Raw genomic sequence first — 14,490 nt, 5'->3', positions numbered from 1 at the left:
GTTAGTCGGTCCGGTCCCGATCGGTTCACATCCGAACGTCTCCGGTCCTGGTCCACGGGTCCCTTCTATCCTGCTACGGAAGAGAACCCTAGTTAGCGGTGGCCACCTGCTTATCCCTCTCTTCGTCCATCATCTCTCTCGATCTTTCCTGGCCCTTCCATCCGGATTCCGGACCTCTTCCCAGGGCTAGGGTTTCGGATTTCCGTACTAGTTATATCCTTTTTCTTTTGTTCATGGGAGGACTGAGATGCCGAGGCCGGAGCTCCGGGCTCCGTCGGAGATCACCGACGGCGACTCCGATGCTCGCAAGCACCCGGCTGCCTTTCTTGCGGTCGAAATCCTTCTTCTTTCTTGATATTTCTCGATTTTCTACTTGATTTGTCCTTTTGTTTATGGCTTTTGGCGAAGATCTTGGCGAAAGCCTTAAAGCTTCTTGTTCCCTCGAGTGAAGGAATCCTCTGGGTTTTGCTCGATATCCATGAATTTTACTTTTTTTTTTTTTTCCCATTGCCGTCGTGTTCTTTCTTTCTTTTTTTCCCCAAACGGTTGTTCTCTAAAAAATGGTAATTAATTGCAAAGTCTTGAGCTGGTTTGAATGCGCAAAATCCGAAACATGGTTCTAAATATTTCACCTTTAAATCATGTATTCTGACACGGTGAGATGTATATTTGTTTCGAGTTTACTGTCCACATCCTTATCAAGAAAAAACAAGACCTGGTCTCTTGTCACAACAAGTGCCAAACAGCAAAAACTTTTGCTTATGGAAGATCGTGGCAGAAAAAAGGGCTACCGTTTATCTCACAGACAATTCCAGTTCTGTGACAATTGAGAATGTTTTCATTAATTTATTCCTTTGATTCTTCCTTGCTTCGTTAGCCTGTGGTTTGGGACTTAGTGGTGAGGCCGTCGAGGATGGGCATCATTGGGTTCAGTGCTTAGTCCTAGGATATTTCTGTTGCTTGTGCTTGTGCTTGTGCTTGTTTTTTTTTTCCTTTTTCTTTTCTTCCATTGGTTGTTCATTCTAATATACATTTTGCAACAGATGTCGCATTGGAGCATGAAGGATGGCAATCTTATACTTGCTGATATTGATGAGGTACGATGCTGCTCTTGTTTCTTGGACTATAATTAGAGATTGTCATGTCATGCTCCTGATGATTCTAGGACAAAGGGATAATACATACCGAATTTCCTAAATAAGGTGATTTAAGTCCAGACTCAATATCATTCACTGTCTGCATCAAGTATGAATAATGATGATTGCAAGGATTTCCTTGAATCTGATGTCAAATTCACTTTGCTATCTACAGAGGGGCTGAGTGGCATAGCTTGGAAGTGTTGGGAATGCCTATTTTTATATGATCTACAATCCAGTTGGTGATAACAGTGGAGGAGGTTGTAGAGCTTTGCCTTCCAAGGTGCATGTTAGTCATTTTGAGAAGACAAGGAACTCGCAAACTTGTATGCACACATTGTTAATCAAGTAGGAAGGTAGTTAAAATTTGGAGTAATTTCTGGACATATGGTCATCAATATTAGAATGGAGTTGGTGTGTCACTGATTTGGGGGCACTCTTCAAGAAGACAGTGATTACCAACTAGAAAATGTTGCACGGGGAAATGATCTAATGCCACTGACATCAGTGAGTGACTAAACATCACAAACATATCTAGAGTGTCATCAGTGGATAGGTAGAGGACATCAGATGTCAAAATTACACTAATCACTATTCTATTGGAACTCACAGGAAATTTTCATTCCAAATGCTCTTTGGCTGACCTGATGTATGAGATTTATAATTTAACTGGGATTGCTTTATGCAAAAAAAAACATCTATAGGATTGTTAGTCTGTTAGTGACAGAACAAGGGCAAGGAAGGACCCTTCGATGTATGTACAGTCAGTAGCTATCCTGTTTGCTGTTAGTCTGGTTAACTTGTAGCTAATGGAGGTCAATGTTGAATTCCATCAATAAGAGGATCTCTCTCAAATTTACTATCTTTACTTAAAAATGATTACTTTAAATTACAAGGTTATTGTTCCTGGTGGATTTCATCACCGATCCTTATGACAAGTTATATTATAGGGTTTGGGCCTGTGACCATTAGTGATCCATGGGCTTGCTGATCGGTGTCACTTTTTTAAATCTTGGTCTTAGATATTCTTTGCATTGACATCAATGACACAAGGTCTATCATCCATTATGCAACATGGTTGAGAAAACATTGGGCTTTTTAAAACTATGCTTTGTTAGTTTCTTGCTTAGGAATGTTGGGTTACATTTCCTTATTTCTTTCTTGTGAATGCACAGTGTGATGCATGCCTGCTGAACTCCATTTGGCTGTTAGTTCAGTCTGTTGATAAACCCAGTGTTTTATAAGTTGGAGTCGTCCGTCCATAATTTTGTTCTTCATTACAATATGAGCATGACTGTGTATATGATATTTCATGAATGACAAATTGTTCAAACTACTTTGTTTATGCTGCATTTCTTAAATGTCGAAATTGCTGAACTATATTGTGAGTATAAAATCTTTCGCATCTCTCAGCAGCAAATCCAGTTTATTTCTTGTTTTTAAGATGTTATTTTAGGGGTTCAATCATGTAGCCTGATTAAATTTGTTACTGGTTACTATACATATTACAGATCAAGTCCATGGTGAATTAATAAATGTACTTGTCAGTACTATTTTGAATGGAAAATCTTGCATTTAGCTGCACCTAATTACTTTCATTTGGGTGATTTTTTGGGAACTAAAGCATCATCATTCACAAGAGACCAATCTGAAAGTATAGTATGATGCATGCAGACAAGTGTGTTTAACATGGAAGTGCACTAGTAGTTGCTTTGATAATAAAAATTTCTTGTACAATTCAAGACAAATCCTTAGTCCTCACCAGTATCAAGAACATTGTAAGATGGAATTGCGATCCATAGCATAAGCTATATTGTGCAGTGTTTTACTTCTGATTCTTCTGCTATCCTACATATAATAATGCAATAGCTGTTTCTATGATGATTGTGATGATAACAGAAGTTGTTGATTATTGGCTTATTTTGCTTTCGACATGCCTGTCTTAATCTATCACATAGTTTTGTTAATTATGACTGGTTACTGTTTCTTCCCCTTGGTCTTGTACGTATGTATACATGTGCATATCAGTATGACTGCTAAGTTTATGATTTTTCCTTCTGCAATCTAGTCAGCCTTTTTTCCTTGGCAACTCCTGCTCTTAAATGAGGTTTTGATTAAGATGTTGGCTAAGTTGAAATCTGCAAATTTGTTGAAATACATTACTTTGTTGTACTTTGAATGGCAACAGATGAATTTTGTTCTACTACAGGAAAAGAGGTAGATAGCAAAGTGCAATAAGGACATGCATTGTTCAATACGAGAGATTGGCATGAAACAGAAAGGAAGAGAATGATATTGGAGAATAAATAGTCGAGAAGAAAAAGGCATGACATACCTCATAGGACCAGGTGCACAGCATTCAAAGGGAAGGCTTACTGTTATCTGCTGCCTTTTAGCAAGGTCAGTTCTTAAGATGAACACAATTTTAGCTTTCTTCAAGCTAGGTACTGATTTATATTTATCTTTTCTGTTGTTGTTAGAGATGTAACAGACACACGCACACGCACGCATGCACGCACGCACATGCACACACATGTATATATATATTTGTGTATGTAGACTGTGGTTGCCAGCATATTTACTCTAGATCTGCTGAGCAATAAATATAATATGACTTTGGCTACCTCAAAGGTATTAAAATGCGACTAGCATGGTACAGAAAATTAACATATATACCTTAATCTGGGCTCAGACCTGTTGCAACTTGGTCTCAGGTCGTTTATTTTCAATGCATTGCTGTCTGGTTTGATTCCAGAGAAGAAGATCTGCGGGATATATATATATATATATATATATATATATATATATATATATATATATATATTGTTCCAACATAAAAGCAAAAGCTGAAACAGATCGAATTCTTGACAAGCATGAGCTAGTGCCTGAATTCTCGAGCTCGTGCTGGAACGTGCTGGTATGTTTGGAAAACGGTTACTTTTCATATACTCGTAATACATTCCTAAACCAGTGATATCAAATTCTTGGTTGAATTTGTGCTGTATCTCTACTTTCAGGAAAAAAAAAAAGAAAAGATCCCAATTTCTGAACCTCTTGGATCAATATTCCTCTGTCCAATCTTCCTTTTATCTGGGGGAGAGGCAGGAGGAAGTTGTTAGATGCATGTGTATGCATAATTGCATTTACATATCCACATGAGTAAATAAGACACATTTACATGTGCTGGTACATTCTTGTGTACTTAGCGATGTACGTGGAAACATGCTATTGTTCATGAACATACACATCTATGCTTGTGTACCTTTCTTTTGGTTTTCTGATATATGGGATCCTATTATGTACTGGCATATCCGGTTCTCGATATCCCAAGTTTATAGTTTTCATCCCTTGCAAGAGGGAAAAAAAAAAATTCTATGGTTCTTATGATGCTGATGCATGTATGTGTTTTTTTTTTTTTAAAAGAGAGGAGATTTCAATACATGAATGTTTATCCAAACATATTAGTTTTTAAAATTTTTAATTTTAAGTTTGTCATCACCAATTGTTTAGCTATACATTGGACCCTTTGCGTACCACTACTATTTTTTGTAATCACAAGCCTAATAAACTCAAAGGATTTTCGAGAAATGACTGGTTTTGTGGTTAGAGTTTGGTAATCTCTGTTAACACACCGGCTAATGGTTTTCTCCCTTCCAAAATTCTAAAATAACAGCTATCTTATTTTGTTTGTTGTGTTTTTATGTTGAGTTTGTCCTATAGTTATATACCAGAGAAGCATCGTAATTATGCAATCGTGTTATGCAGTCACATGTTTCGGGTTACTTCCAGCATTCTACTGAATTTATACAGAGCACTATAACTCTGTATTCTGAAAATAGGCTTCATTTATGTTTTTCGTGAAGTGGCTGGTTTTGGTGCCTCACAAGTCACAAAATGCTAGGTGACTGACCATATACGAGTAGTAGTGTCAAAATGCATTGGTGCTACATTGTTATGAGCAAAGAATTCTGTATCCATCCGAACCGGATGGTACATCTTATATCGAGCCGGACCGGTGGGGAATCGAGATTGTTCGGATGGAAAAAATGGTATACCGGAGAAGGGAGAGAAAAAGAGAGGGAAAGAAAGGAAGAGAGAGAGAGGAGGAGAGGTAGAGACGTAATCGGAGATCAACGGTGGCTCGCTGTGGATTATCGCTCGATAAGATTTTTAAACGAGTAAGAAAGAGAAAGAGGGGGAGTGATGTATCGGAGGAAGGTGCAACCGATGGAGGGGCTGTTGGAGTTTGCTGGGGGGGTTGTTGGAGTTTCCTGGGTGGCCGCTGGAGTTTGTCGGGTGGCCGCCATAGCCACTGGGCTGCGGAACTTGTGCGAATGGAGCCACAGCTGCGGAACAGGGACGACAGTTCTTGTTTTTTAATCATATTTTTTAAAAAATGATGATGAATAGTGAAGCTAGTAATCGATTTGCTGGTTTTATTTTTTGAATTATTTTTAAAAAAATCGAAAATAGTGAAGTCGGCAAATCAATTGCGAGCTTTATATTTTTTTGGATTTAAAAAAAAAATGCTCGTGAAATAGGGGCATTGTCTTTGTTTCACGTCTGTAGCATCGCATGCGTGGAGTGCACTGTCTGATGGCCTCTCTGATTGCTTTTCCTCCCTCTGTCTCTTTCTTTCTCCTTCTCTCTCTATTTTTCTCTCTTTCTTTTTTTTTTCTCCTTTCGGTTTGTTTGTTTTGCCTGTGTCAGTTTGTGCCGGTCCAATCTAGTATAGATTCATATCGGTATCGAGTCTACGAATTTTGGTTACAGGTCTCCAACAGCAGCTAGATGCTTATTGGTTCTGGTAGGTACATATCAGCTGGACTTTCAGATTTATTATAAGTACTACATTTGAGTACATAAGTTAATATCCCTGGTAGAGTTTCATGACAAATCATCATGGATGGTCTCAAGGGTGATTTATTTGTATGAGAAATTTTTTGTGCACTGCAGGTAACGTAGAAAATCCGATGTGGATTTAATACTTATAGATCGATTTTTTCATTTAAAAATTTTATATGACGAAAATATCGTTATTTTTTGAAAAAAATTATGATATCCGATGGCATAATACAATCTACAATGTAATAATATGGTCTGAGATATTATAATATAAGAGATATTTTTGTCTAATTATTTTTTAATGCACATTTAATGTTTGCATATTGTCTTTTTTGTTTGAAAATTTTGAATGATAAAAATGCTCCAATTTTTTAAAAAAAATTATAACATCCTGTGCATATTATGAATGTAGATCGAGATACCTCTTACATTGCGGTATTAACCTGCACCGAACCGCTTCGATTTGATATCCAGCTCAATGAGAGAACCGTAGTGTGTTAGTCTGCAGCTGATGCCAAACCACACCTTGCTTGATATGGTGTAACCTTCTGTTGCAAGGCACTGGCAAACCTAGGCCCATTATATGAGTCCAGCCATAACCTTTTTGCACCTTTTGCGTTAATTTGGACATAGGTACCTGGATGCAGTAGTTCAGCAGACAGAGCCAATTAAGGGGCATTTAGTAAAATCAAGATAAATATGAGTGGTGATGATGAAATTATTATATTTAATTGTATTATAGTGATTCTATATGATAGTAATTTTAAATTATTTTTTTTTTCAAACTACCGTTCAATTTTATGATGGGATATTTGTTTTTGTGGTCGGATATCCAATATCATGGTAGCGATAATGGGCTGCATTTCGAGCTTGATCCAATTGTTAGTTGACAAGTGTCATGGTAAAGAAGTGGCTGTTAGTGCTGTGAAAATTTAAATTCCTCTGTAGTCTTAAGCATTGGCAGTATTTATCGTGCACTTTTTATAATAAAATTATTTAATATTTTATATCTATTTATCTTATTTATCTAATCAAAATAAATATTAATATTAAAAATAAAATATTTAAAAATAAAATAAAAATTATTAACTCTATAATAACAATTAATAGATCTTTATAGAATTAATGATTTATAGGATTTATAAAAATATTTTGATGGAACATATTACTAATCAATATATTAATATTTTATTATAATATATTTTATATGATTAATAAAAATATTTTATAATATATATTATGGATAGTTTTGATATCATATGATTAATAATATTAGATTCCTATAGAATATCAAGTAGATACTCATGAATATTTAGAAAATATTAAATCATTGGAACATCACATATCAAACGTAGTGATCTTAGATTATCTAGAATTAAATTATCTCAGGATAAGGATCATTGATGATCTAAGATCATCTTGATGATCTAAGATCATCTTGATGATCTTGTTTGGATCACTAAGTGCCTCTTTTTGTTTGATAGAGTTAATTTAGTAATTATGGCAGAACCTGCCATAATCTTCACTGTTGCAACTTGTTTTACAGCCAATGTTATTATAGGACAAGTCGTGGAAACCGAGGCTGCAGTAATGAATTTTGTTACATTAGGTAGAATTATTGCTGTCGATTATAGCCAATGAGGACTATAAAATTAAGTTACATTAACCAATTACGGCGTATTGTCAAAGTTCTGTAGTTAATGTTATGTGTAATTCTAGCTATGTGCTGGAACGCAGGTGTTTGTTGCTTGATGAAGTGATAGCATTAGACTTGTCTGACATGGACGATGCAATCTTCTCTCAAGCACGTAGCTATGGTCGGTGCCATGCCATTTATGATGGCATGGTTTGGCTTTGGAAGGGCAGCTTACGCGTGCAATGGATGTGAGGAGGCTATGCCTTTAAATTTTCTGCGTATGCATGTGTTAATGAAAGTTTAACATTATTGGTTTGTCGGTGTCGTAAAAAAAAAAAAAAAAAAAGAATGGGATTAGAAAGATGAAAATTTTCATCTATCATTTGATCTAAGAAATTTTAGAATGAATAGATGATAAGAAAAAATTATCCATCCAGTTCATTAATATTTGAGATAATTTTTTATTTTGATAAATTTATTATCATTAATATTTTTAACAAAATTCGAACGTCAATTCATTTTTTTCATTCATTATATATATATATATATATATATAATTTTATCTATATTATTTATCTTATATTATTAAATAGTTATTTTAATTTTAATACATAATTTTTATAATTATAAATAAATAATTAAAATTATCTCGATTTTTAAGTTAACTATTTATATAAAATTAATTAAATATTTAACTTAGATTATAAATTAATTAGTTATTTATATAATTAGTATATATATGAATAAATTTATCCATATACAATTAATTTATTTAAAATTATTTATTAAATAAAAAATTAAATTAAATTAAATGTTTATATAATTATAATTTATAAATTTATAAATTGATATATTATTTTTATAAATTGATAATAATAATATTTTTATTTGATAAAATTATTATATAAATATATTTTTTTCATTCCTTAAATATCAAACAGAAAAAAATCATTTCTTTTGTAACCCATCCAATCTCTTTATCCATCCTTCACAATCTATCCTTCCTCCAATGGCACTTCACCTGAATCCAGATGCTCGTCAGAGAGTTAGACGTAGAAAAGTACTGTGTGGTAGGACACGTCCGTGATTCCACGTGTACAGATACCCGAGGTGGATCCCATCACGTCACCCAATGGGTGACGTGGCCACGTTCGCGTCTGCTGTCGTTTGTTGTTGCTTCATTTTGAAACTTTATTCATTCCGCTATAGTCACCTGCACGGTGAAGTAACCACCAGATTACCAGGTATTGACTGGGCCACCGGCTGCATGTTTGCGGTAACCCCACCTCCAGGTAACCGTCTCTCTGACCTGGTTACCGGTTGAAGATCCTGTCACCGTATTTACTATATGTTAGATACTACTGGAGGCATTACTTGGAGACCCGGGAACCTACCCGTCGAAATCGAACCTTCCACCAATACCTTTTCCATGGATCGGGGCCCGCATGATTGAGTTGAGTCGACGCTTTGGTTCTCTTACTCTGGGTGTACCAGTCATTTCTGGAAAGATATTTTCCCGCCTATGGAGCGAGCTGCATCAGTTCCATGTTACCGCCTCTCCTGGGCCGGTCCTTTACATGGAATGATAAATTTCTTGTTTAAAAAAATTTCAATTTCTTTGGAGAGAGAGGAAAGGAAAGAGAGGGAAGGGGAAGGGGATCCCTATCCCCAAATGCACGAGTCATGCGGCCCAAATTCACGCGAAATCCAAAACCAAATGAAAATCCTCCGGGGCAAGATGGGACGTGGTCCACGCTAGGATGCGCGCCACATGTACCCCAGCCCGATATCCTCGCCGTCCGTGACAGATGGGACGGTCACCGCCTCGGGCAGGGGAGAAACCGTTCGCCCGTCCGATTCCCCTATCAGCACGAGCCGACGGCCCCGATCCGGCGCGGGGCTTGGCCGGGCAGATCTCGCTGTCTTTAAGAGGCGGTGCCCCCCCTCCCCTCCTCCTCGTCCAGCTGAGGGTTTCGTCCTCCCAAGAAACCCTCGCCCTTCTTTCCCTCGCCATCTTCTCCCCCATACGCCCTCCCCTCCCCTTCCTCCCGCCCAAAGGGGGCAGATCCCCTTCTCAGCTCCGCTACGGAGGCCCTTCTCCCTTGATTCCGGCCTTCTTCCGTTGAACAGTTGCCCTCTTCTATGGTTCCCAGCACCCTGGCGGCCCCTGATCGGAGCTAGACCGTCGGATCCCGGACGATTTGAGGGGAATCGCCGCCGTGCATGGCGTCTGCTCTCCTGGCCAGCCGGAATGAGCCGTACTGGGGAGACAGAAAGGTTTATATGAGGAAAACCCCGAATTCTAACCCTAACCCTAGACCCGCCCCGAACCCTAATCCTAATCCTAACGGCAGAGACCATGTCTCCGACCATACGGGCCAGTTCCACCCACTGGAGCCGGAGGAGGTGCCGGCGTCCGCGGCCGCGGTGTCGGATGACTCGTCGTCCTTTAACCGGAAATGCATCAACCTTAACCACCGGCGGGATTCGGCTGGCTACATCACGTTCAACATCTCGACCTACTCGAAGAGGGAGTTGAGGGAGCTCAAGAGGAGGCTGGTTTCGGAGCTGGAGCAGGTCCGGAGCCTGAGCAGCCGGATCGAATCCAGAGAGTTCCAGTCCTCCGCCAGATCCGCCGGCTTCAGTTCATCTGGGATCTACTGCGGCGGCCGGGAGGTCACCTCCTTGGCCGCGGCGGCCTTGCATCAGAACCACGTCCAGCCTCCTGATTCACTGGCCGCCAGATCCTCCGATCTCTTCCCGACCAAGGAGAAGAAGATCTCCGGAAACAAGACCTTGCTGCCGGTGGTCTCTCCCAGGGAGCCAAAGCGGCTGGCGGCAGCGTCAGGTTCAGATAAGCTCCGCTCAGCCATGATGAAGAAGTGCGGCCAGATCTTGACGAAGCTGATGAAGCACAAGAAGAGCATCTGGTTCAATTCCCCTGTGGATGTGGTGGGCATGGGCCTCCATGACTACTTCCAGATCATCAAGCACCCCATGGACCTTGGTACCGTGAAATCTAAGCTCAACAAAGGTCTCTACCCGTCACCATTGGAGTTTGCAGCTGACATCAGATTGACCTTTAACAATGCCCTTCTCTACAATCCAGAAGGCCATGAAGTGCACCAGCTCGCTGATCAGTTCCTCCGGCTTTTTGAAGGGCTGTTTTGCCCTGCATACGAGAAGTATGAGAAGCAGCAGAGCGCCATTGCCAGGGAGGAAGAGGAGGGTCATAGGGCCGTTTCCTGGTCTCGTGCTCCTATTGTCGAGAGTGCAATGAGACCTGAGCCGGTCGTTCCTATGATCCTGCCCCCAGCACCGGCTCCAACTTCAATGCCAACTCCTCTATTAGCACCTTCCCCTGCTCAAGCTAAGCAGCCGCAGCCCCAGCCCCAGCCGCAGCAGCATCCAGTTGTTGGTAGAATGATGATGGGGAAGCAACCAAAGCCAAAGGCAACATGCCCAAATAAGCGACCAATGAGCTTTGAGGAGAAGACGAAGCTGAGCCTGGGGCTCCAGAGCCTGCCTCAGGAGAAGATGTCCCAGGTCCTGCAGATTGTGAGGAAGAGGAATGCAGATCCAGCACAGCAGGGGGATGAGATAGAGTTGGACATTGAGACAATGGACACGGAGACCCTTTGGGAACTTGATCGGTTCCTGTGCAATTTGAAGAAGATGATGAGCAAGATCAAGCGGCAGGACATGGCCAGCCACCCGATCTCTGCTGCTCCACCTTCAACCATGGTGATCACTGAAGGCGGTGACAGGGTAATGAAGAATACCCTTTCCTCTGTTAGGATATTAATTTCAAGGATCTTTCTTTCCATTGCTCTTGACACTATTATTAACATGTCCTCCCTCTGCATGGATGTTGGCAGTCTCCAATGGCAGTAGAGACGCCAGAGGCGGCAGCAGCAAAGAAGAGCAAGAAGGCAGACATAGTCGAGGAGGATGTTGATATTGGTGATGAGATGCCCTGCACCAATTATCCATCTGTGGAGATTGAGAAGGATGCTGGTTATGCCGGCAGCTCCAGCAGCTCCACTAGCAACTCTTCATCATCAAGTGGTACACAACAACAATGATCTCATGCTTTTTTTATTCATGCACCTATCCTTGCAGGGATCTTCTAATTAAGTTGTTGTCTATGGCTTTGATCCTGGTTCAGATTCGGATTCAGGTAGCTCATCAGGGAGTGATTCCGATGAAGATGATGCACAGTCTCCAGCTGTAGGCATGGGATCTCCGAGAAACTAACAACAAGTTTAGTTGATAGTAGACGAGAAGTATGTGAGAGGGCATGGGTAGGGTTACAGAAATTTGAGGGCTTGTGGGTTTTTTCCCTCTCGTCAGGTGTGATTTAGGTAGGAGTGGATAGATAGGTGGGTAATTTGATGGCACAGGTGTACCATATGTAAAAAGAGAAGAAAGTGGAGAAGATTCGGTAGGTAGAGCCTTTAGAATGGGTTCTACTTGAATTCCCTCTTGTTCAGTTTGAGCTTTTAGTCTAGGGCTTATAGTTTTGGTTTCATTGGTTATGGGTTCTTTCAGGTGTAGCTAATTTTGGTGTATGATGTCTTTTTCAACCGAAATGTTATGCTGCAAAATTATGACCTAATCTGGGTCTGGGCATGGTGGATATGGATGTTTGTTATGATTGACTAACAGATATCCTTTTGAGGGTACATCTTTCTCTTATGAACTTTGAACTAAATCAGATGGATTTTATTTTATTTACTTCAGATGAACCTCACTGATTCTCTATTTAGACTAGCTGACTTGTCTTTTCGGTGGCTTGTGTCTTTTCGGTGGTTTCCAAGGGCAAGTGGTATTATATTTTTATTTTTCTTATGATGTCAGTGGTCCGAGTGATTGTCGGTTTTATGATAGATCATGCATAAATTGTGGTTGTCCATTTAGGTTTTTTGGATGGGTGAAGATTTTAGAATACTGGTATCGTCTTTTAGCTTTTATCATGGTAGTCATCCCTTGCTTGGTATAAGCTTTCTGTTTGGATTACATCGTTATATCCAACAAATTTGCAACATCTGGTCTGTGTGTAAATTATGTTCAACTTGATGTTTCATTTGGTTGCTAAGGTTGTTTTAATTCCGATGTCTATATTGTTGTAACGTTATGCTTCGGCAGCTGGGTATAAGCCTATCTCTTGTTACGGATCTGTAGTGGTGCATAGATTAGATTTTATCATTTGTTGTTGGATTGTTATTTTGCTGTTGATCAAGTCACGGCGGTTGCTAGTATTCCGTGATTTGATGTTATAGGATTTTTTTTTTTTTTTGGGGGGGGGGTGGGGGGCGTGTACGTGTGTATATTGGGGGTAGGGGGTGTTGTTCACAAGAAGTATATGTTCTTTAAATTTTCTAGATTCTATCATTCAGCTTGTAATGGTTACTGGAAATATTTTTGAAAAATGTTTAGGTATTGTTCATTACTTTTGCTGATGGATTTGGAAGTTTGTTTGCTTTATTATGCCCTGATTCGTGCAAATGAATTAATAGTCAAGATTTCAATCATATCTTGATCTCAGAATGATTTTGAATTTGCCTTTTCTCCCAGACATTTTGGATATTACTGGGTTATGGTGCTATATCATGTGACTTGTCTCAGCTGCCAGGGAAGCGATAGAGTTTTGGTTTTATTGTAATCAAAATTAACTGGTGGTTGATGCGGCACCATGATAATGATGTGGTGCGAGTTAATCTGGTGGTGATACGAAGTTGGTTGTTTTATTGCTGTTGCATGCCTCTGCATTACAGGTAACGTACTTACTGTTGTCGCACAGCTGAGGCCAATGTTCGTATAAATGTGGTAAAGTGAGGATGCAACTATTGTTAATAATGTGGTAAAATTATTAGTAACTTTCGCATAATTATTGCTGGTAATTTATTTTTCCTACTAATAAAATCCCATTTTGGTTGCTTGTGAGCCCATCCAAGTTTGGTACATTGGTGTGCAACAGCCTGGGGTCATCTGTCAACCTGCGACTGGATCTTAAAAGCAACTTGAGCTCCAGCTTCATGGTAAAGGCATGTCAACTGTCGAATATGCGAGGATTCGGTGGGAGGGTAGATTCTTGGGTCCACTGGAGTATTGGGGAGATGTATGGTTGGTGAGAATAGCTGTAGAGGGAAAAATAAAAGTTTATGTTGACCTAAAGATGGCGCTATGGGGAGATCAAGTGGTTCGTCAGGTGAATGGTGTCCGACGTGCCTAGCCATGATGTTTATTATTATTATTATTACTATATTCTCTTGACTCGTGGTTGACGTTGCTTTTTATTTGGATGAGGTCGACAGACAGCATGCATTGAGTCATGCGTTCTAGAAATCGTATAATGATGACTGCATTGTGTATCGTACTCCACATTATTCTTTTGTTCACAATCTCATGACCTTTATCAAAGAGGTGTTTGCTGAACGCTGAAATCTTGTACAAAATCATTAAGCTTATAAATCTTATTTGAGTTTGTGAAGCAGATCTCACAGTAAGCCCTACCTTTTATTCTCTTCACAATTGTCACGAGCACTGGACGTTCGGTTATTAGATCATTGATTAAAAGGTATTAAATGGTAGACTATAGAAGAATGTCATAAAAGGCTTTTAGTGAGAGGATACTACAGATGCTTCGTCGGCAAGGGATTGCGGATGTAAAGGTAAAATAAAGTAGTACAATCGGAGATCATATAACATTATCTCATCTATGGGAAACATCATGCGACGCAGCGATTGGAAGATCAACGCACATATTTACCCCCACTATTTCTTTACCCCCAATGTTTGCGGTAACTGTTCGGTGACCGTCACAACATGTGCTCAATCATTGCACCAAATTGAATGAAAAAAGAACTCAGA

At 39.6% G+C, this 14,490-nt stretch overlaps 1 protein-coding gene and 1 long non-coding RNA gene across 3 annotated transcripts; both read left to right on the top strand.

The window, feature by feature from the left end:
• The first annotated feature begins 98 nt into the window (after nt 1–98).
• On the top strand, nt 99–6,760 carry LOC105039340 (uncharacterized). 2 transcript variants are annotated; one of them, XR_003799918.2, is made up of 4 exons: nt 99–331; nt 1,044–1,097; nt 3,346–3,536; nt 3,851–6,760. It is a non-coding gene; the product is annotated as an uncharacterized lncRNA (long non-coding RNA). The 2 variants fall into 2 exon arrangements; XR_012135431.1 differs by having other exon boundaries at nt 3,346–4,053; nt 4,154–6,760.
• A 1,783-nt stretch (nt 6,761–8,543) lies between these two features.
• On the top strand, nt 8,544–12,359 carry LOC105039339 (transcription factor GTE7). The gene is made up of 3 exons (XM_010915471.4): nt 8,544–11,385; nt 11,496–11,685; nt 11,786–12,359. The coding sequence occupies exons 1-3, from the start codon at nt 9,841–9,843 to the stop codon at nt 11,872–11,874; spliced, it is 1,824 nt and encodes a 607-aa protein (XP_010913773.1). The 5' UTR covers nt 8,544–9,840; the 3' UTR covers nt 11,875–12,359.
• The last annotated feature ends 2,131 nt before the right edge of the window (nt 12,360–14,490 follow it).

This window comes from Elaeis guineensis, chromosome 1, assembly GCF_000442705.2.
Source record: "Elaeis guineensis isolate ETL-2024a chromosome 1, EG11, whole genome shotgun sequence".
Lineage (NCBI taxonomy): Eukaryota > Viridiplantae > Streptophyta > Magnoliopsida > Arecales > Arecaceae > Elaeis > Elaeis guineensis.
Note: the sequence above shows the minus strand (reverse complement) of the source record. Positions and strands in the feature narration are given on the sequence as shown.